This window comes from Pseudochaenichthys georgianus, chromosome 11 (assembly GCF_902827115.2).
Source record: "Pseudochaenichthys georgianus chromosome 11, fPseGeo1.2, whole genome shotgun sequence".
Taxonomy (NCBI): domain Eukaryota; kingdom Metazoa; phylum Chordata; class Actinopteri; order Perciformes; family Channichthyidae; genus Pseudochaenichthys; species Pseudochaenichthys georgianus.
This window is the reverse complement of record NC_047513.1, coordinates 18,877,801-18,898,969: the sequence shown is the minus strand read 5'-3', so window position 1 is coordinate 18,898,969 and position 21,169 is coordinate 18,877,801. Positions and strand designations below refer to the sequence as shown.

At 43.0% G+C, this 21,169-nt stretch overlaps 1 protein-coding gene across 1 annotated transcript; it reads right to left on the bottom strand.

Moving 5' to 3' along the window:
- Nucleotides 1-214: 214 nt before the first annotated feature.
- Nucleotides 215-14,055, bottom strand: gmpr (guanosine monophosphate reductase). Its single transcript, XM_034094592.2, has 9 exons — nucleotides 13,665-14,055; nucleotides 3,215-3,334; nucleotides 2,822-2,905; nucleotides 2,539-2,712; nucleotides 2,370-2,451; nucleotides 1,639-1,745; nucleotides 1,038-1,080; nucleotides 785-944; nucleotides 215-666 (listed from the first exon to the last, which is right to left on the bottom strand). The coding sequence occupies exons 1-9, from the start codon at nucleotides 13,749-13,751 to the stop codon at nucleotides 483-485; spliced, it is 1,041 nt and encodes a 346-aa protein (XP_033950483.1). The 5' UTR covers nucleotides 13,752-14,055; the 3' UTR covers nucleotides 215-482.
- Between the last annotated feature and the right edge of the window lie 7,114 nt (nucleotides 14,056-21,169).

Genomic DNA, 21,169 nt, shown 5'->3' with positions numbered 1-21,169 from the left:
AGGCCTCTCATCTTTTTAAGTGGGAGAACTTGCACAATTGGTGGCTGACTAAATCCTTGTTTGCCCCACTGTAGCTAACATTATTGTTTATTCCGCATATGCTAAGTTAAAAGAGTATTTTAAAATATCAGATCTGAAATGCTCATGTGAAAACTAAATGGTGTACATTCAATAGCATGCCATGGCTCTCTATGTAAACACACTCGATATAGGGTTGAGATGATTATAGAGCTTTTATTAATCTTGGAGAATTATTGTCAAGCTTTAGGTTTATTGTAATCACAACCTGCAGGAAACACACGTTCTGAAGGCAGATATCCTGAGAGAAACAAGTTGGTGTGATCATGTGGAAGTGTTGGTGTGAGTGTGTGTTGTGTCTCCTGTATGTGTTATACCACTGTCCTACGATTGGACGTTTAAACTCTGCATAATACCCACACAGTGCATACTAAGCAACCTGTGTGTGTGGATATGAGTACGCCCTATGAGATGAACATTTGGCTGGACTGTTGTGTGACACGAATGAAGGTGGTTCTCCTGCTCAGCTCTTTCAGCTTGGCGGCACCCACGTAGGTGCAGGTGGAGCGGAGACCCCCCAGCACGTCGAATATGGTGTTGTTCACATCTCCTCTGTAGGGAACCTCCACTGTCCTGCCCTCAGACGCCCTGAGTGGAGCAGAGAGAGGGGGATTGTAGTTCAAACAGTTAATAAGCTGAACACATATGAAAAGTTATTTAAAGGAGAATAGGAATCCTTCATGAACTTCTGATATCAGACTCTTACCTATACTCAGCAACTCCACCCACATATTTCTTCATGGCAGTGTCAGAGCTCATGCCGTAGAAGAGTTTGACTTTCTTGCCGTTCTTCTCGATGACCTCTCCGGTGCACTGGTCATGGCCTGCCAGCATCCCTCCCATCATCACAAAGTCAGCCCCTGCACCTGGGAAGCAAAGGCAGAGAAAACAGGATGTTAGATTTGCAGACCTGTACAGCCCAGTCCTTTCAAAAGAAGGTGTTTAGGTTGAATGCTTACCAAAGGCCTTAGCCACGTCTCCTGGGCAACTGCAGCCGCCATCCTGAATAGAGAAAATACACAGTCATTGGTTTAACACTGAATCACAGGTCTTACATTTTATTATTTTTCTGTGGATGTCATCAACATTTGAACCATGACAGCCTTTATGCAACAGTTTATTATGGACAATCAATATTGTCATTGTGCTTCAGTAAAGTAACTTCTTTGAGTCACTAATATTGACAATTATGACTCAATTATGACTCAGGCTATAATGTAAGGGTCCTTTTAAAAATGTGAGGACACTATTCATTCTCTAATACTTAATAGGCTGTAAAAACAATTAAATTGCCTTACTGTACATGCAAAAAGTTCTCTTTTTAAGATAACTGAATGCAAACAATTTAACTTTTTTGTTTGTGATTTTCATTATTATATCTTCTACATTTTACCCATGTTTTTGCGGCAATGCATCAATAAAAGGCATAACCTGTTGAAGGATTGCATTTCGCATTTTTGTTGGTTTACCATTCATAGTTTTAATAACTATACTGTACACGTCAGTAAATCTGGCCGTCCCCTTTTATTTGTGTGTGATGTGTTGTGTTGTGGGACTTACAGAGATAATGTGTCCTTTGAGTCCATGGGCTGAGTCTGCACACTCGATGACAGCACTGAGCTGGGGGTAGCCCACTCCTGTCTTGATCCTGGTCGTGCACACGGACCCTGCAACACACAGTGCACACATTAGAGGAATCCAGCTGTAACTGTCCCATCTGTGTTTAATAGATCCTGCTACAGGAACCTGCTTACTTAAAGCTCTGGTGCTGTCAGTTCAGGGGGATTTGCTACAGGCTGGATAAGATAATACGATAAGATGTACTTTATTGATCCCAAATTGGGACATTTTTCGTTGCAGCAGCATAAAAAAACTAGACTCACAGATACAAGGATACAGAAAACAGCAGCTGATTTTAGAGATGATATGCTTCATATAATCCAGCCATCTAATATGAGCATCTAAATGCCAGGAGATTTGTCAACATAACGGTATTGACAATAGAGTTATTTCTTCTCATAAAAATGTGTTTCTAAAACCAGTTGTGATGCATTAACAAAGGCTTTTCTACTGACAATGAAACCATTTACTCTATTTAGAACAACATATCAGTTCCAAATCAAGCACAACAATTCAACCTTTATATTTAAGGCCAATGCTGTTCGTTTTTGCCCCTCCTTCTCAGTAGTATCTGTGTGTGTTTGTGAGGCCTGTATACTTGTTGGTTTATTTAGAGTCTGCACACTCCTCAGAATATTTGCACACACACTCAGACAGCCGTGCACACCCACCTGGCCCGATGCCCACTTTGATGATGTCAGCGCCGGAGAGGATGAGCTCCTCCACCATCTCCCCTGTTACCACGTTACCAGCCTGTGAAGAGAGACAGCATCAGCCCTAAGACTCAATCTCACAGTACGTCCAATAACTGTCAGCCAGAGGGTGTTAGGGCTCTCTTACCATGATGGTATGCTTAGGGAACCTTTCTCTGACCGTCTTGACAAACTCCACAAAGTACTCGGAGTAGCCGTTGGCCACATCCAGACAGATGTACTTTATGACGGGGACAGCTTCCAATATGGCACACAGCCTCTCCAGGTCTGCAACGCCACTGCCTGAACTGGCGGCTACGTGCTGGGGAGAGAAATAGAAAATTGGGTTAGGGTTTTTTAGACCCTTGTGAATTAAAAGGTGTGTAATTTGTATCCTGATGCTTATGAGAAACAAATATTGGTGATATTACCTCCACACAATCTGGATTCTTAGCAGCAAAGTTTTTCCAGTCCTCCACAGAGTAGTGTTTATGAATGGCTGTGAAGAGGGTGTGCTAAAGAGAGAAAGGAAGATAGTGAAACAACATCAGAGAATTACATTTGATGTATTTGTGATGTCACTGTGGTTTCCTTGAAGTTTGGGTTTAATCGCAATATATTGAATCATTTTGGCCGTTACAATATGTTGTTCAACTTTTTGGTCGTTATTATACAGTATTTATTTTGAGGTGTTACAAAAGAATCATCACAAGCAGATGTCTAACTGCTTCTTGGACACCGTTTCTAATTCATGTCTTCTTCCCATGATTCCCTGCAACATCCTGTTTTATGTATCCTGATTGTACGTCAAAGTGTTAACTCACTTTGCTGAGGACCTGTGCCATCTCAAACGTCCCTGTGGTGTCCATGTTGGCAGCGATGATGGGGATGCCGGTGTACGTCTGCTTAGAGTTGCGGAATGTGAAGGTCCTCTGAAGGTCCACCTGGGGGGGAGAAAAGTCATTGTGGAGACTTGGTTATGAACAATAATCACAAGTGCTTATTTAACAGTTTAATTATATTTTTTTCTCTGGAAAAAAACTGAGTATCATTGCCGATTTTCTGGAGCAGCTAAAGTCGCTCATCTTCCGAGACTTAACGGGGGGGGGGGGGGTTCTGAATCATTTAGATCCAATGGTTAGCTTAGCTATGTAATGTGATAAGCTACATGAAACAAACACAAACATGACCCTCTGTACCACACTAACTGCTCCTTTTACAAGAACGTATATCTGTCGTGATGATGCAAGTGTTAGCGTTGATTCTGTTAAAAAAAATCTGCTATAAATAGATCGTATTCAAATGAGTTGACCAATGCACGAAGGTGGAGTTTCCACTTACAAAGTGCTTTTTTTCGAAGTCACAAAGAAGTTACACATCTTTTTCCTTCTTACAAATGAAACGTTGAATTCAGAAGCAGTGATATGCACCATTGCGTGTTTGGCTGTGAATTGGCCTAGGACTAAAAGCTAGCTAATGTTACCAAATGGGGGATACATTTTGCTAATGGGAATAACTGAATCTGTGGATTGACTTTGTGACTCTTTTTTGCTTCTTGTTACTGTTACACTATGAGTTAGCGATCTTGTACATGTAGCTTGTAGCTACAATGCCCACTACTTGGCTTTTGTACATGCTTTGATCTCAATATTTGAGTCATTATAACACATAATCCAACCCAGTCTCACGGCATTTCGTGTTCACCAACACGATTTTTAATCTATTGATTCGTGTTCACCAACACGATTTGACCCTTTTTTCGTGTTGCACAGCACGATTTTAAAAGCAATGTATTTCTACTGCCTGCAGCACGTCTTTTTCTCCGGTCGGGTCGTGGGAGACCGGAAGCTGTGTGGTTCATAAAAACATGTTCTTACTCAATATCAAGCCACAATTATTGCTTTTATTTTAAATCGTATAATTTCGGACTTCTGTTGCCGTCTGTGAGGAAAATAAATGGGGCTCAGAGCCTCAGGATACTGAAATCTGTATTTTTAAATATGTTTTCCTTCTAATTTGTTATTCTTTACAAAATAACACACTGTTATTTACTCACCAATAACACACAATTATCCTTGCTTTTATTTATTGGTTTAATTCCATAGTCTCGGGCTTTTTTGGTGTCCGTCAGGAACTGAATTTCAAAATAAAAATAACCGGAAACAGACGTAGGCCTATAAGGGACATTTCGAGCATCATTGCGATTGTCAACATTTCTGAGTTTAGGATGGCCGAAGACACTACACTACCCATAATCCCCAGCTATCGTTTAGGACTACAGTCCCCGTAAGGTTACGCAGAGCGTCAAACAGCTGTGTGAAATTGAACGAAACCACGCCAGTCTATCCAAAACTGGAATCGAACGCCCCCCCAGAACTACACATGCTGGCTATTGTGTTTCGCAAAATGTTCTATGGGACGTCTCTACTGAACGTTTTCGTTTTTCCCACAATTAGAAGTTGCCATTATTAAACACATTGGTGTTATCAAATGTAAAACATATAATTAATAAATGGGTGAAAATCGCTTGTGTCCATAATGCGCAGCATTAATATATAGCATTAATATATACCCACATGACAGCTCATTGCTACTTTGTAATTCTACTCCACTACAATTCAGAGGTTAACCTGGTATTTTTACTCCACTGCATTTATTTGAGTTACTTTGCAGATTCTGATTAATTATGTGAAATATAAACAACCCTTAAATCAGACTTTAGTTACACCTGAGTAAAATGCAGGTAAGGTGATTGTCAAGTGCCAACAATCAGGAGAGATATTTGATAGTTGGTGCTTGAGAAGACTAAACATGTATCTGCAATTGACATGAATGGAAACAAGTAATAAAGTATATTCATTACTCGTTATTCTCTACTAATAGTTCATTAAAGACTGTATATTATGGCTATTTTGCACATCCCTTTCAAGATTTTCAAAGGTTTATTGACATATCATACACAACTACGGTGTAGTTATGCAATGAATGAAAAACTTGGGTCACAGGTCCCTCAACAGTGCATTACAAGACATCTATCAATATGTGTGTACCTCCACCATTAAACTGTCATATTCTGCACATTTCTTATTCTATCTACATACATAAGAGTATAATTCATATGTATAATATCAGTTCAAATAAGTGCTTCAACATAGTTAACATTGCAGGAAAGCAATATATTAGACGTTAAGTACTTTGTTTGTTTGTACCTTAATCTGTTATTTAATGTTTAAATAAAGGTTAATTCGTTTTTCTGTTTTGCACCTCCTCCTATTAATATCTTTGTACATCCTGCACTAAACTGTTTTATTGTAGAGATCACTTATAGTATCTTCTTGATTTTTTATATTCTATATTTCTATATTTATACTTTCCCCCTATGAAAGTATGTACTCTTAATATTTTTTTAATCAAATATAACACATAAAAACAATAATTCAATAACGTGCTTTAACCACTAGGAGGTGCACACAAGGTGCACACAGCCATAATAACTTTGTATTATTAGTGTTAGGATTTGTCTGTGTTAGTATTTTTCGTGTCCTTTTCTATCTTTGGGTTTCCTATTTTATTTTGTAAAGTGTTCACCCCTGTTTCCTGCCTGTTTGCTTTCTGTCGGTTTCCCTCTCTGATTACCCAATTGTGTTCACCTGGTACCTATGTGTTTTCTCCTCCCTCCTCACCTGTCTCGTGTTTATGTGATTAGTTCTGGGTGTATTTAAGTTGTGTGTTTTCTGTCTCTCTTTGTCGGGTTGTCTTGTGTATTGGCTTGTCCTCGGTGAGCAGTGATGTACCTGAACGCGTTCAATGAACGATCGTTCATGAACGCGTTCATATTTTGGGCGAACGTGAACTGAACGTACTGTATTTCCGCTCGTTGAACGTAATTGAGAACGCGTTCATTCTCAGCGCTGTATAACGGCGTTCAAAAGTGCGTTCATTCTCAGCACTGTATTATAACGGCGTTCAAAAGTGTGCCAGATTTCATATGCCTTTCAGCCGAAAACCCAGTTAAAACACACCGTAAACAGGCTTCAAAATAATGCGGAAAACCACCCAATCTGGCAACAGCAAGCTGCCTGTGACGCGTACGCGCCTGTCACCCCTGGCTGTCGCACTAAAATATAAATATACTAAATATATCAGACTCCTCACAACAAACAATGTGGAACCGCGGAACCGGCGAGCATTGAATGAATGAATGAATTAGTATGGACGAAGCCGAGAGCAGCTGCAGCAGCACTCGCTCAGAGTGAGACTCTACGGCAGGGGTGGGGAACCTCCGAGTCCGGCCTCCGGCCGTATACGGCCCGCGAGACAATTTGGTACGGCCCTCGAGGTAATTTATAAACACACGCAAAAAATAAAAAAATGAAAGAAATCTAGACCGCAAAAAAATTAAACAAGCGAGTACCTGTTTTTCCTGGCCAAGGTCAGGGTCCTTGAACACAACACGAGCCTAACGTGTCATCACGTGGTATATGTCTCGACTGACAGGGGTGCAGTTCTGACGGAGAGCACCAGAACGCCACTCCAGCAGTTCAGAAATTGCAGTACCGATAAGTCCATACACATGCCGCAGTTTCTGCGTGTCTGTGTCTTTAGTTGAAAGCCCAGTGGCGATCTGTTCATCTGTCATACTGATCAGACAGTCAATAACTGTGTTGTTATCATTAGCATCTGGTTAGCTAGCTATGCTAACGAATATAAGAAGCTTTGTCTACAACCAGTGAGGTAAAGGCACATCTTTATATGATCATTATAGTTATAAAAAAATAAGAGAATAAAGTAAACAGGTATAAAATACTATATGACAGTTATTAATAAAGAAGAATACAGTTTCAAAGGGGAGTGATTTGTCAAATATCCATACATTAAAAGAAAATCTGCTTACAGTTGTGTTTGGGTGTTGAGAGATGTGTCCATAGATCTCCTAATGTTGCTCTCAAAGTGCAACAAGTCTTCCCAGGGGAGCATGCCCCCCGGACCCCCCTATAGGAGGTTAGGTCCCCCCCACTTAAATCATGTTCACATCACATGGATAGGAAACTAAATACATGTCCACACATCTTGTGTCCATAAATTATCTTTCTGTTTAGGTGGTCACGCCACACCCTGCACGTGCATGCATACGCGAGTCATGGTGAGATATCTGGATTAAGAGGTTGCTTTTTCTTTGCACAGAATGAAATGAATGGGCTGTGATTTTAGTTTTTTTAAGCAGAGGTCAATAACTTGTACGTCCCTCTGAGGATATTGTAAAAATTGAAATGGCCCATTAACATCCAGGAGACAAATAATAGCTCGCAGCAACGTATTGAAAAAATAACTATGAACTATAAATTAGTTCATTTTTGAAACCATGAACTTTAGTTCAACATTTTGAATTATGAACTATGAACTGAACTAGTTCATTTTAAAATGTGTGAACTGTGAACTGAACTAGTTCATGTAGAAAGTGAACTTTCCCAACACTGTCGGTGAGTGTTCTGTTCTGTATTTGTCAGCATAGCCTTGAAATAAAGGAATTATTTGTACGTTAATCTGCATTTGGGTCCTACCTGCTTCACACACCGTAACATTACAACCCGACCTTAAATATGGGCCCAGCAGATCCTTTTGAGCAGGAATTATTGGATTTTACGTTTTCTTTGGCTACCTGCTCTGATCAATGGATAGGAGCGGTCAGGGTTCAGCAGCGAGATGCTGCTCTGGCAGATGCAGTCCACCTTACACTGAGGAATCAAAGTTTGGTGAAAATCTTACCTGCCAGGCTTTTGGATTACCTCACAATTTGTTTTCCCGATCCTGACAGACCCAGGTCTCCCAACTCCTGTTTTGATACCACACGCATTGGTGTGGTCCGTCTGGCGTCAGCCCCTGCTTCTCACCCAGTGTTTGCTACTGTCCAGGAGCCATTCGCTGGTACTCGTCTGGCCTTTGGAGGTCCACGGAGCCTCCAAACGGCTCCTAAAGGAAGGGGTCGCAAGGCCAGGTTGGCAGCACGAGCCCAAAGAGCCAGGGTTCCAGAACCAGTTCAGCAGCCATGGTTACGGACCCAGTTCTGGCCCCAGCAGCCATGGTTCCGTGCCCCAGTACCATCCCACATAGCCATGGTACCGTGCTCCAGTACCACCCCACACAGCCATGGATCCGTGTTCCGGTTCCCTGCCCTGCAGCCATGGTTCCGGCTCCAGTGCCGGTCCCAGCAGCCACGGTCCCTGCTCCGGAACCGGACTTTACAGCCATGTTTCCGGCTCCAGAACCGGACCTTTCAGCCAGGATTCTGGCTTCAATTCCGGCCCCAGTCCCGGTCCCAGCAGCCTTGTTGCCAGACCCAGATGTGGCCCCAGCTGCCACAGTCCCATCTCCAGTTCCCCCTCAAGTTCCCTCTCGAGTTCCCTCCTCTGGTCCCTCCTTTAGTCCCTCCTCGAGTCCCCTCTCTAGTTCGCCTCTCGAGTCCCCTCTCAAGTTCCCTTCTCTAGTCCCTCCTCTAGTCCCCTCTGGAGTCCCCTCTCCAGTTCCCTCCTTTAGTCCCTCCTCTGGTTCCTCCTTTAGTCCCTCCTCGAGTCCCCTCTCTAGTTCGCCTCTCGAGTCCCCTCTCAAGTTCCCTTCTCTAGTCCCTCCTCTAGTCCCCTCTGGAGTCCCCTCTCCAGTTCCCTCCTCTAGTCCCTCCTCGAGTCCCCTCTCTAGTTCGCCTCTCGAGTCCCCTCTCAAGTTCCCTTCTCTAGTCTCTCCTCTAGTCCCCTCTGGAGTCCCCTCTCCAGTTCCCTCCTCTAGTCCATCCTCAAGTCCCCTCTCTAGTTCCCCTCTCGAGTCTCCTCTCGAGTTTCGTTCTCTAGTTCCTCCTCTGGTCCCTTCTCTAGTCCCCTCTGTAGTCCCTTCTCTAGTCCCTTCCCTAGTCCCTCCTCAGGTCACTTTCCTAGTCCCTTCTCTAGTCCCTTCTCTAGTCCCATCTAAAGTCCCTACTGAAGTGCTGTTGGAGGTCCCGCAGACTACTCTTCTGCCGGGGGTCCTGCCAACCCCAGGTCCTGTGCCGTTGGAGGTCCCGCAGACTACTCTTCTGCCGGGGGTCCTGCCAACCCCAGGTCCTGTGCCGTTGGAGGTCCCGCAGACTACTCTTCTGCCGGGGGTCCTGCCAACCCCATGTCCTGTGCCGTTGGAGGTCCCGCCTACTGCTCTCCTGCCGGGGGTCCTGCCAACCCTTTGTCCTGTCCCGTTGGGGGCCCCGCCGACTACTCTCCTGTCGGGGGTCCTGCCAACCCTTTGTCCTGTCCCGTTGGGGGTCCCGCCGTCTACTCTCCTGCCGGGGGTCCTGCCAGCTCCTTGTCCTGTCTCGTTGGAGGTCCCGCCGACTACTCTCCTGCCGGGGGTCCTGCCAACCCTTTGTCCTGTGCCGTTGGAGGCCCCGCCGACTGCTCTCCTGCCGGGGGTCCTGCCGGCCCTTTGTCCTGTCCCGTTGGGGGTCCCGCCGTCTGCTCTCCTGCCGGGGGTCCTGCCAACCCTTTGTCCTGTCCCGTTGGGGGTCCCGCCGACTACTCTCCTGCCGGGGGTCCTGCCAACCCTTTGTCCTGTCCCGTTGGGGGACCCACCGTCTACTCTCCTGCCGGGGGTCCTGCCAGGTCCTTGTCCTGTCTCGTTGGAGGTCCCGCCGACTACTCTCCTGCCGGGGGTCCTGCCAACCCTTTGTCCTGTCCCGTTGGAAGCCCCGCCGACTGCTCTCCTGCCGGGGCTCCTGCCAATCCCGTGTCCTGGTCCTCTTCCGTGGGGGATCCTGCCGAGGCCTGTCCCACCAGCTCCGACACCGGGTCCTGCCCGGCCTCCGGCACTGTCCCGTCAGCGCCTTCCTGCCCGGCCTGCGGAGCTGTCTGGTCTTCGCCCTCGAGCCCGGCCCCCTGACTCTTCCTGCCGCTGCCTTCGCCCCTCCATGGTCCCCACCTTGGACTCTGTCTTGCCCCCGGGCCGTCCGCCCGAGTCCCCCTTTTTGGACTCCGCCTTACCCCCGGGCCGTCCGCCCGAGACCCCTTCCTGGTCCTCTGCCTTGCCCCCGGGCGTCCGCCCGAATCCCCCTTTTTGGACTCTGCCTTACCCCCGGGCCGTCCGCCCGAGACCCCTTCCTGGTCCTCTGCCTTGCCCCCGGGCCGTCCGCCCGAGACCCCTTCCTGGTCCTCTGCCTTGCCCCTGGGCGGTCAGTTCAGTCCCGTCCTCCTGACCCCCTCCTCCCACCCTGGTGGCTTAGTGATGCGTGTATTTGTCAGCATAGCCTTGAAATAAAGGAATTATTTGTACGTTAATCTGCATTTGGGTCCTACCTGCTTCACACACCGTAACAATTAGTGTGTATGTATACATCTGAAGATGTATAGTTTCATGCATGCTTTCAGATAATTTTACAGCATATTGCTATACTATTTCAGACTCAGTATTTACATTCTTACATTCAAAGAAAATCAGTAATATCTTTAAAAACTACAGTCCTTTTCTATCAGCTGTGCACCGTTATGGTGTAAATATAACCTATCTATGAATTAGATCAAATGTAAAAGTCAGCCGAATTAGTGTTGATACTGCAAGGAGACGTATTGTGTGAAGAGAAATTGAAGATGTTGTTTAATTGTTGATATATTTATGATTCACGTCAAGTATTCAGTTTCGGCGGCATTTTTTCCAAAGGTCTTCTCATCAGGGCTCTCTAAATAAAGAACTACGGCAGATCTGTAATATGTAATGCAGCCGAACCGTGTATTACAATGCCGTTATGTGAGGACTTTCAAAGAGAAAAGCAAGAGCACTCGGAATTAAGTATTTTATTCTTTTAAAATGTTTTCCGGATTTCATATAATATAAACACCAAATCCCAGCATGCATTGCGGCTAACACATCCAATCAGCGAGCTTAAAACCATAGCTGAGGATCTTGGGTAATCGCTCGAAATGCCTACGTCTGTTTCCGGATATATTTATTTTGAAATTCAGTTCCTGACGGATGCCAAAAAAGCCCGAGATTATGGAATTAAACCAATAAATAAAATCAAGGATAATTGTGTGTTATTGGTGAGTAAATAACAATGTGTTATTTTGAAAAGAATAACAAATTAGAAGGAAAAACAGATTTAAGAAATACAGATTTCAGTATCCTGAGGCTCTGAGCCCCATTTATTTTCCTCACAGACGGCAACAAAAGTCAGAAATTATACGATTTAAAATAAAAGCAATAACTGTGGCTTGATATTGAGTAAGAACATGTTTTTATGAACCACACAGCTTCCGGTCTTCCTCGACCCGACCGGAGAAAAAGACGTGCTGCAGCCTGCAGGCACGAAACACATTACCAGTAGAAATACATTGCTTTTAAAATCGTGCTGTGCAACACGAAAAAAAGGGTCAAATCGTGTTGATGAACACGAATCAATAGATTAAAAGTCGTGTTGGTGAACACGAAATGCCGTGAGACTGGGTTGCATAATCACTACAGGTTACAGAAGGTCGGAGAGATTGTCATGAACTATAATGGAAAGTGATTCAAACTGACTCCATTTGCTTAAATCCAACAGTATCACAGTGCTGTTAGCTTTAGTAGAGTAGTGCCAAGACATTTATCATGCAAAACTACTTCAGCTGTGGGAATAGGCGAACAGTTTGTACTCTGCCATAACCTTCACGGTGGAATCCTTTTCAGAGCCGCAGCTAAAATTAGGCTATAACTCATAATGGTGGGAGGAAGAGCAAAGTTGTGAAAGGAATATAGATGAGAAAGGAGGAGTCATAGAAATCAATACAGGCTTCTTCCTTTTAATAACTACAATGACTCAGCAGGGTTTTCCTGCCTGGTCGCCAGTAGATCCAATAGACTCAGTTATTCTTAATATTGATTGAATGATCTCTGATTGAGATTGTAGATGCATATGAACTTGTTATCTTTGCAATTTTTAATTAAACCACAACACCCACATAATGATTAATGATCAAAAACAAATTAAATATATCTGTGTTTCTTTTAACTCCAATGATGGAGTGACAATTCACAGTTGAATTAAAATTCCAGATTGAAAGGGAAACATTTCTGGTCAGTGGTGGTGCATCCCTGCGTCATTACCGACCATTTTACTATGTGGTCTCGTGTTATTGATGCTGTTCATCTGTTCTCCATACTGTATACCCTCAGGTGGACTTAATGCAGCTATGATTCAAACAAGAGCAGTTAGATGGATGCTTTTGGAGTGAACGGGTCATTAGACTTGGCTGTGGTTTCAGTATGCTGCAATGAAGTCATCGATCATATTTATCTGAAATAATGTTATTTTCGTGATTATTTAGTGACTGTAGGAAAAGAGGATTTAGTGAAATTTCAATAATTTGGTGAGATATTCAACTTGTATGACAAAATGTGCTTCTACTGCACTCAGTCTTGCTCCAAGTGTTGTGTATCTTCTGTGCTGTTATCTGCATCAGTGTGTTTATCTATATAATGTTATCCACAGTGCCGATTCCAGAGTTTGTGGGGGCCCTAGGCAAACATTCACTGGGGGCCCCTCGAACCAGCTTTTCATCACCACGCACAGCCGACAGCAGTTATCCAGATACCTCTGTGGCATATGCACTGGTTGACTGCGACACTGTACTATTTTTAAACAGTTATCTGAGAAGTGTCCTGTGTCTCATGTTGCTTACCAGACCTTAGATTGCCAACTCCCACCCCTTCAATTCAAGCTCTAGTGCCAGCACACATGAACGTAGGTCACTGATATAGTGACACATCATTATTCTGGAGAAGACAGTTTATTGTTTATAGCATCTGTCCGCACAGGCTAGCCTTGTTCTGTGTCACCTTTAAGAAGGTCACTCCGCTCTTACATGCTAATTCAGTGTAGCTTGTTTGCTCACAAAGTACAATGGCAGTGCCCATCTACAGGCTTACACAAGACAAGACAACAAAGCGGCACACACGCATATACAATTACAGTGTGCGCTTTCCAGCTTCGGTGACACATCCTCTTAAGATCAATTCATGTCATTTCCTCTGCTCTGTCAGTCAATTTTCATCTTCAATAATGTTAACACAGTGCAGCAAACAGGGTAAGAAGGCCCTAAACGCTGCCCCCCCACCATCCTCCCCCATGTATAAATAGTTAACATATTGCAATTGCGTCACCCAGCATAGAAGTGTACTTTCTGAATGCAGCACTAAAGGATTACACTGCCCCTAAGAAATACCCCAGTCCTATCAATGAAGTTGCTTTTTGGATGATATGATCAGCTCACTAACGGTACCGACCTCTGAGCGACTCTTCAGGCTGCTCCTCTTGGGTCTGAAGAGGACATCCTTAAAGTCCAGCTTGATGTCTGAGTCCACGCGAGGCATCTTGGCAGCCCAGAGCAACGATGACCAGAGTGAGGTGGAGGAGGATGAGGAGTATAAAGAGGAGACGCTCCTGAGGAAGACTGCTGCAGCAGAGGTGGTGACTGGTCCCAAGCCCCAACCACCAAACCCGAACCTCCAGACGGCCAGCGTATTTATAGCAGTGGGGGGCCCAGCCCAGCCCCGGCCCTCATGGCTTTATTTGGGCTTGGACTCTCTCTCTCTCACCCTCTATCTCTCTATCCCCCTCTCGTTCTCCCTCTGCTCCTCCAGCGGCCTCTCTCTCTCCCCCCCTCTCCTCCAGCAGAGTGGCAGGAGCAGCAGTGGACAGGCTGGCTGGCATGCCTGATGCACACACACTTACACACACACTCTCTTGAACACACACACATGGTAGCACTGCAGTGGGATGTGTGCTGCAGTGCTAAAGGGAACACCTGCTGTCCAGTCGGGGCATTGCTGCATACGCTAATGGAAGGCAGCACATAGAGAGGGGAGGGGGGGGGGTGGTGTGACAGAGAATAAAAGAGGGAGGGAGATGGATGTGGAGATCGAGAGTTAGATCAATAGAAAAGTCATGTATTAGTCATGGTGAGTGTTCTATAGGGAACATCATGCTTAGTTTTTTCTTTTCTTTGAATGTGTTTTTAAATGGGTCTCCTTTTTTAATTGTTAATGTTTCTGCTGCTCTGTCATATATTATCTGTTATTATGACATCAACTATGCATACCAAATAAAAGAAAATCCTTTAGTCATTTATTTTAACCATGTAGTTCACCAACAACTGTGACCATTTTGTTGAAAACAGGCTTGTTTTTCACCTCCACTCGCAATTGTATGTGGGAATTCTCCTGCGCACATATAACTGAAGTGGATTAGGAGACATCTTGTGACCAGCAGTTAACATTTTATAATGAAAAATATTTATTTATTTATATGTATAAACTTAGATTCAGGATTTTTCAACATGGGAGAGGGAGCAGATCTAATAGTTTTTAACTAGTTAAACATTTGTGTTTGAAAAACCGCATCATACACAAACTATCATTAAGAAAGGTTCAGTAACCATGTCTCAGGGTTTTAGTATTTAACTTCAGGTAATCTACAAAGAACAATTATCTACTCTTATTGTATTTGGAATCTTATATACGTATATGTGAAATTTGAAACGTTCCTAAGTAAAGAATGTATGTAATGAAATACAGAATACAACTCACAAGACGGCACTGAGAAGCCATTATATAATTATTTCAAAATGCAATGCAAATATGTCCATTTGACATGATGTTTGATCTTTTTCATTGCAGCAGATTCAATTAACTCCCCTACAGTACCGCACATACGTACTGCATGTATTTCCCAGCATGTATCATTGTTAGTACACAGTAAGGCCAGTAGATGTCAGCACAGATAAAGAAAACCAATGAAGAGCAGCGTGAGCGCCAGGTTGAAACTCTTGTTAAAGTGTGTCCTGGCAACCAGACAGGCCTTTGTGATATGTGTGTCCCTTTGTCCTAGCACTGCTATATTGTTTCTAACTAGAATGTCTCTCCGTATAGGAAGCAGTTTTTCCTGAAAGTGTGAAAATTTACTTTTTTCCGCCACAAAGACTTCAAGTGAATGAGGTTTACTCAGGGGAACATTTCAGTGTAAAGCCTGCATTTCCATATGAATAAAGAAATCAAGTAAAAGTAATTTAATTAAAATGGTAACACATTGAATGAACGGAAATAATGTCTACACTGGGAGCAAATCCAATCAAATCCTCTCAATGGAAAGTACGGTCTAACAACAATTCATTTTATTTACACAGCACACTTCTTGTATATGTAATTAAAGTGATTGTCATTTTGCAGTTTCTAGCAAAAGGAAATAATGTATTTTTGTTTTTATTATTCCTTCTCTGCTGTAACTGAACCTGTGTGATTCTGCTCTTAACATTCTCTGACAAGCTGTTTAAAATCTTTAACATCTGCAAATTAAGGGATGCTTTAGCTGTACAAGTCAGTTGAGACAACACTGACAAGTATGAAAAGTTAATTTGATCTTTTGTCTTACAAAGTAGTAAAACAACTTTTACTTATTATCTAGTCTTATCCACAGGGAACATTTCCTACAGTTCAACTTCTTCCAGTGTAATTTGCTTGCAAAGCTATACTTATAACATCGCCAACACAGTCTATAACGGACTGTATGAAACGGTCTTTTAAAAAAAAAAATCATGATTGGCATTGGATCTACAGATGTCTGACCTCATGCCTCAGTATATAAGTGATAAGATAAGAGCAGTCCACAGCTATGAGGTAGAGCAGCCGCTAAAAGCCCACTACTCTTTAACCAACAGTGCACGTCACACTGAACTGCATTATTAGATGCAGAAAAGGTGCTTAAATGAGGTCAACCTTTAAAACCTCTTCAGGAAATAAAATGGATAAGAAAATAAAATGTTGGCCTAATTTCTGCGTAAGACATATACCTTCAGTCAGCTTGTTGCCGTGGACTCTATAGTGTGTGTCTGAATTACAGGCCGAGGACGGAAGTAGGTGAAAGAGCAGCTTTTATGGCATGGTTCAGTCTCACTGTCTGAACGTGTACAATGTATTTAATCTTTAAGGTCATGTCCTGAAACGTAACCATAAACATGTATGGTTCCCACAACCTGTGTTTATAAAAGACGTTGTTTTACACGGCATCTATTGCACGTCTGTCCGTCCTGGGAGAGGGATCCCTCCTCTGTTGCTCTCCCTGAGGTTTCTCCCATGCAGGGTTGTTGGTTGTTCCTAGGGTCTCTAAAAGTACAATGGGAGCCAGAGCCTTTTCTTATCAAGCTCCACATTTGTGGAATCAGCTTCCAGTTTGTGTTCGGGCGGCAGACACCCTATCCGTTTTTATGAGTGCGCTTAAGACCTTCCTTTTTGATAAAGCTTATAGTTAGGGCTGATTAGATTCAGCCCCTAGTTTTGCTGATATAGGCTTAGTTTGTCGGGACATCTTACTTCTTCCTTCTCTCTGTCTGTACCTGTGTACTCTCATGTTCCGATTAACCCAGCTTCCCCACATTTCTTTCTTTTTGGTGTCTATATACGCTGGGATCCGGAGTCATGGATGATCCTGCGGTCCTGTGTCCTGGATCGCGAGCGCTGGATCTTGAGTCGTGGCTGTGGTCCTGGATCATCGGTCCTGGATGGATATCCTCGTGGATTCATCTTCCTATTATACACACATGCATCTCCAAACATTTGGACTACCTATGTTGCAAATGTATTATCTTTTCAATTTACACACGGCATCTATTGCACGTCTGTCCGTCCTGGGAGAGGGATCCCTCCTCTGTTGCTCTCCCTGAGGTTTCTCCCATTTTTCCCATTAAACTGGGTTTTCTTTGGAAGTTTTTCCTTGTACGATGTGAGGGTCTAAGGACAGAGGGTGTCGTATTGTCATACTGATATTCTGTACACACTGTGAAGACCACTGAGACAAATGTAACATTTGTGATATTGGGCTATATAAATAAACATTGATTGATTGATTGATTGATTGATTGATTGATTGATTGATTGATTGATTGTTGTGATCTGACATTCAGTACTCGTGGTATCAGAGTGGCACTTGTGATGGCACTGAGGGAGTCACCCACTCCTTTAGTCTGGACTGAAACATCTCAACAATTGATTGATTGCCTGACATTTTGTACTGATTTAGTTAGTTCAGGTGATGAGTCCTCAGTCTGTTGTTTTGTTCACATCCAGACATTTATAGACACTTGGCAGAATGACAAACATAGATGGTATGTAGCGCTGCAGGTGTTTACTTAGATGTGGAAAACACCAACATTTAATATATAACTAATACTTTAACTTGTGGAGTTCCATTCTAAGTATTTGTACTTGTTTTCTACAAACTTAAGACTAGGTTGTTGTCGGTGGACGCTCCACTGAAAAAGAAGAACACAAAGACAACAACAAGGATCCATTTGGACATGGGTAAGTGTAAATATTACAGTAATAGTGTACTGGCAATGTGTGGGGAATACCGCGAAAATGAACAATAGGTTTATTGATATATATTTGTTATCGATAGTCATGAACTTTTTCTTGGGACAAAATAGACTCCATTAGCAAACGTTTACTCTGTGTTAACGTTATTTTGGTGTGTAAAAGTGAGATTACATGTGTAGATGATTAAATTAATCATTTATTCGTCCCACAACGGAGACAAACATTTACAGTGACATGTTTTTGCCATCGATTATTTTATCATACTGTTCTGTACAGATGAGACTGTCATAGATTTATTTATGTGTGCCTGTTATTATTTTACCGTCCTGTACAGATGAGACTTTGTAATCAGATGTAGCCTATGTATATGTGTGTCTGTGATTTTATACTGAATGTAAAGTAACTGGAAATACCTGTGTGTGTGTGTGTGTGTGTGTGTGTGTGTGTGTGTGTGTGTGTGTGTGTGTGTGTGTGTGTGTGTGTGTGTGTGTGTGTGTGTGTGTGTGTGTGTGTGTGTGTGTGTGAGATCGAGAGAGACTCCTTTTCCAACCTCCCAAACTTTCTTTTTATGTGTGCATTGTTATTTGTGCTTGAGCAACATTTTACTTGAACTTTATTTCAATGAAATTAGTTGTAATTATTGTCCTACATTTTTATTTGTTTTACAGAGATGTTTCACAGCTGTCTGGGCCTAGTGGCCCACAGGCGGCGTTTATCCAGCAGCCACAACATCCATCTGTGCCGGCCCCCAGGTCAAGATCTACTGTGGCTCAAGGGCCTTCACCAGAGCCATCACCACCAAAGACCAGCAGACCAGCATCACTACAGCTGCCTCCACCTCCATCTCCATCTGCGGCTGCCACCAGGTCAAGATACACCTCAGCACAAAGGCTCCACCACAGCCATCACCTTCAACCCAGCCAGCAAGGAGGTCTTGTGGAGGTCTCGTATAGCACTTGTACACCCCACCTACACAGCAGCCCATGCACCATCACCCCCACCTACACAGCAGTCAGACACACTGTCTTGGAAGACAGACAAAGACCTTGACACTGTCTTGACATTTATAATGAATAGTTGGTTGAAGGTTCTGATGTTCAATATTGTAAATAGTTAGATTTTCCAGTTTCTTATATTTATATAAATAGTTGGTTGAAAAAAACATATTTATAATAAATTGTTGGTTGAAAAAAAAAGGTTGAATGCTCAATTTGTATTTGTACACATCACATGAACCTTGGTATGTAATATGAAGTCATTATTCAGTCCTAATGTATCTCAGTCCCTGCTGTGGTGAAAGTAGAGTGATAAACACTTGTTTTACTCAAAATTCGAATTAAATTGTTTTCATTTTAGACATGAATAACACATTCAAATATTTCACTGCTTTTGTGATCCTAAGACTTTGGTAACCAAATCTAAAACACCAAAACATTTCGATCACATTACATCCGATTTTCCGAAAATCGGATGTAACATTTTAAGCTTTTGAGCTACTTATCTCATCAAACAGTGCTCTAAGGTGAGTAATTTGCATATATAGCAATACCAGAGATTGTCCTGAACATTTTGATATTTAACACATGGGGTGCCATGTCAGAAGAAATACATTTAAAAGGGGATTTAAGAAAACATCAAAAATTCAAGAAAATACCCTTAGACTCCAGAGGGTTAGTTACCTTTTGCTGTCATTCATAATGTGGAAATAGGCTAATAAGTCATTAAAACAACCTTGTCCTCCCATTTTAAGATGTTAACATGTCCTGAGGTATATATTAGCACCAGACTTCATCATCACATAGTGAAGTAGATGTGCTAATGACAACACATAAATACTCTGCATGGTGAATATTGTTTAGCCTGTACTGGCACTGGCAGGCTGTTTACGCTCTTCGAAAACCTTGGCATGCACAGCATACACACACACACACACACACACACACACACACACACACACACACACACACACACACACACACACACACACACACACACACACACACACACACACACACACACACACACACACACACACACACACACACACACACACACACACACACACACACACACACACTGGGCCCTGTATTCAGTTACCATCAGGAGGCGGGCTCTGTGTGCCCAGAGGGAAGTTATCCCTAACACTTTCGGAGAGCTGCGTTTCCCTTGGCAGTGTGTCATTGGGCCGAGCAGATGTGAAATCCACATGGCAGCGTGTGGGTGAAGTTGTTGAGAATCTTTGATGTTCTTTTTCCTGGCATGAGTTGAAATGATAAGAACTTAAATATTCTATTTGTTTTCTACCTGAGTTGCTCAGGTAACGGGGGAGAAGAAGAACCTCCTGCATCAGGGAATGTACACTGTGTGCGGTTTCTAGTTTTGAAGTGATGAACTGGAAAATAAATGCAGCAGACAACATCAAGCTGAATGTGGAGCGCTTACTCTCTCTCAGGCTCCTGCTTGGACTACACTTAAACAGGCATCCATGTACAATTAATAACAAACTCCAGCTCTGGAGAAGTAGGTCACACACAGGGTTAGAAGAAAGCATGCTCAGACACGGTTTGATATGCAGGGGAAGGAGCAACACTTACTTTATTCTCTCCTCTTCTTTGTGCTTCATAACATCAGCTTGTTATATAACTGGAGTGTACATGCTCAGCCTAATTCTAAAGCATGTGTTCTAAGTCATAAACAAGTGCCCAACCCTAACCACCATGCAGTGGTCAAGACACAAGCCTCAGATGGTCTCCACATTATCATCAGCAGCTCTTTCATAATTGGTGGAAATGTGATTGTTATTTCGACGTGTCCCAAATGTAACTCTTATTCCCCGTCAACATTGGGTTTGAAGTAAACAATCATAAATCATAAATCTGTCATGGATTTGGCTCTGATAGATGCGCACTGAGAACTAATTCCTCAGTAATGGCTGCTGCTCAGAACATCCTGCCTGCGTTTGGCAGTGGACGCAAAGGAAGCTTTCTGTACAGGACAAAAACATATGGGGATCTCTTAATTGAATATATTTACAACAAGGGATTTATTTAAAGGAAATGGCTGAAGGAAATGGCTACTGCCTGCGTCATCACTACATTCCTCTTCCATTTAATAATTCATCCCCTGAAACACCTTCCTGTGTTTTTCAGCCTGTGCCGTTTATATTCAAACACAGCACAACCCTGACAGGACTGTTATTTTTTAACCCTTTTAATCCGGCATTACCAAAATGTACAGCAGCTCAGTCATAGTCAGATAGAAAATTGGGTCACAAATCCCATTTTATTGACTTTTGCTCTTGGCTACATCCAAAGGAGAAAATGGGCATTTGCAAAAGAATGCCAATACAATCTGATACAGTAAAAATAATTGTTTGTGAATTTTTTTGGGGGCAAAATATTTAAATATATACTGTAAACCGT

What these genes read in the sequence shown, in the direction of transcription:
- gmpr (XM_034094592.2), bottom strand. Translation starts at nt 13,751, where the DNA reads ATGCCTCGCGTGGACTCAGACATCAAGCTGGACTTTAAGGATGTCCTC. An exon ending in AGAATCCAGATTGTGTGGAG is followed by an intron (nt 2,713 to 2,821) that starts GTAATATCACCA and finishes TTCTCTCCCCAG; the next exon opens with CACGTAGCCGCCAGTTCAGG. An exon ending in CAAAGTGGGCATCGGGCCAG is followed by an intron (nt 1,746 to 2,369) that starts GTGGGTGTGCAC and finishes TGTGTGTTGCAG; the next exon opens with GGTCCGTGTGCACGACCAGG.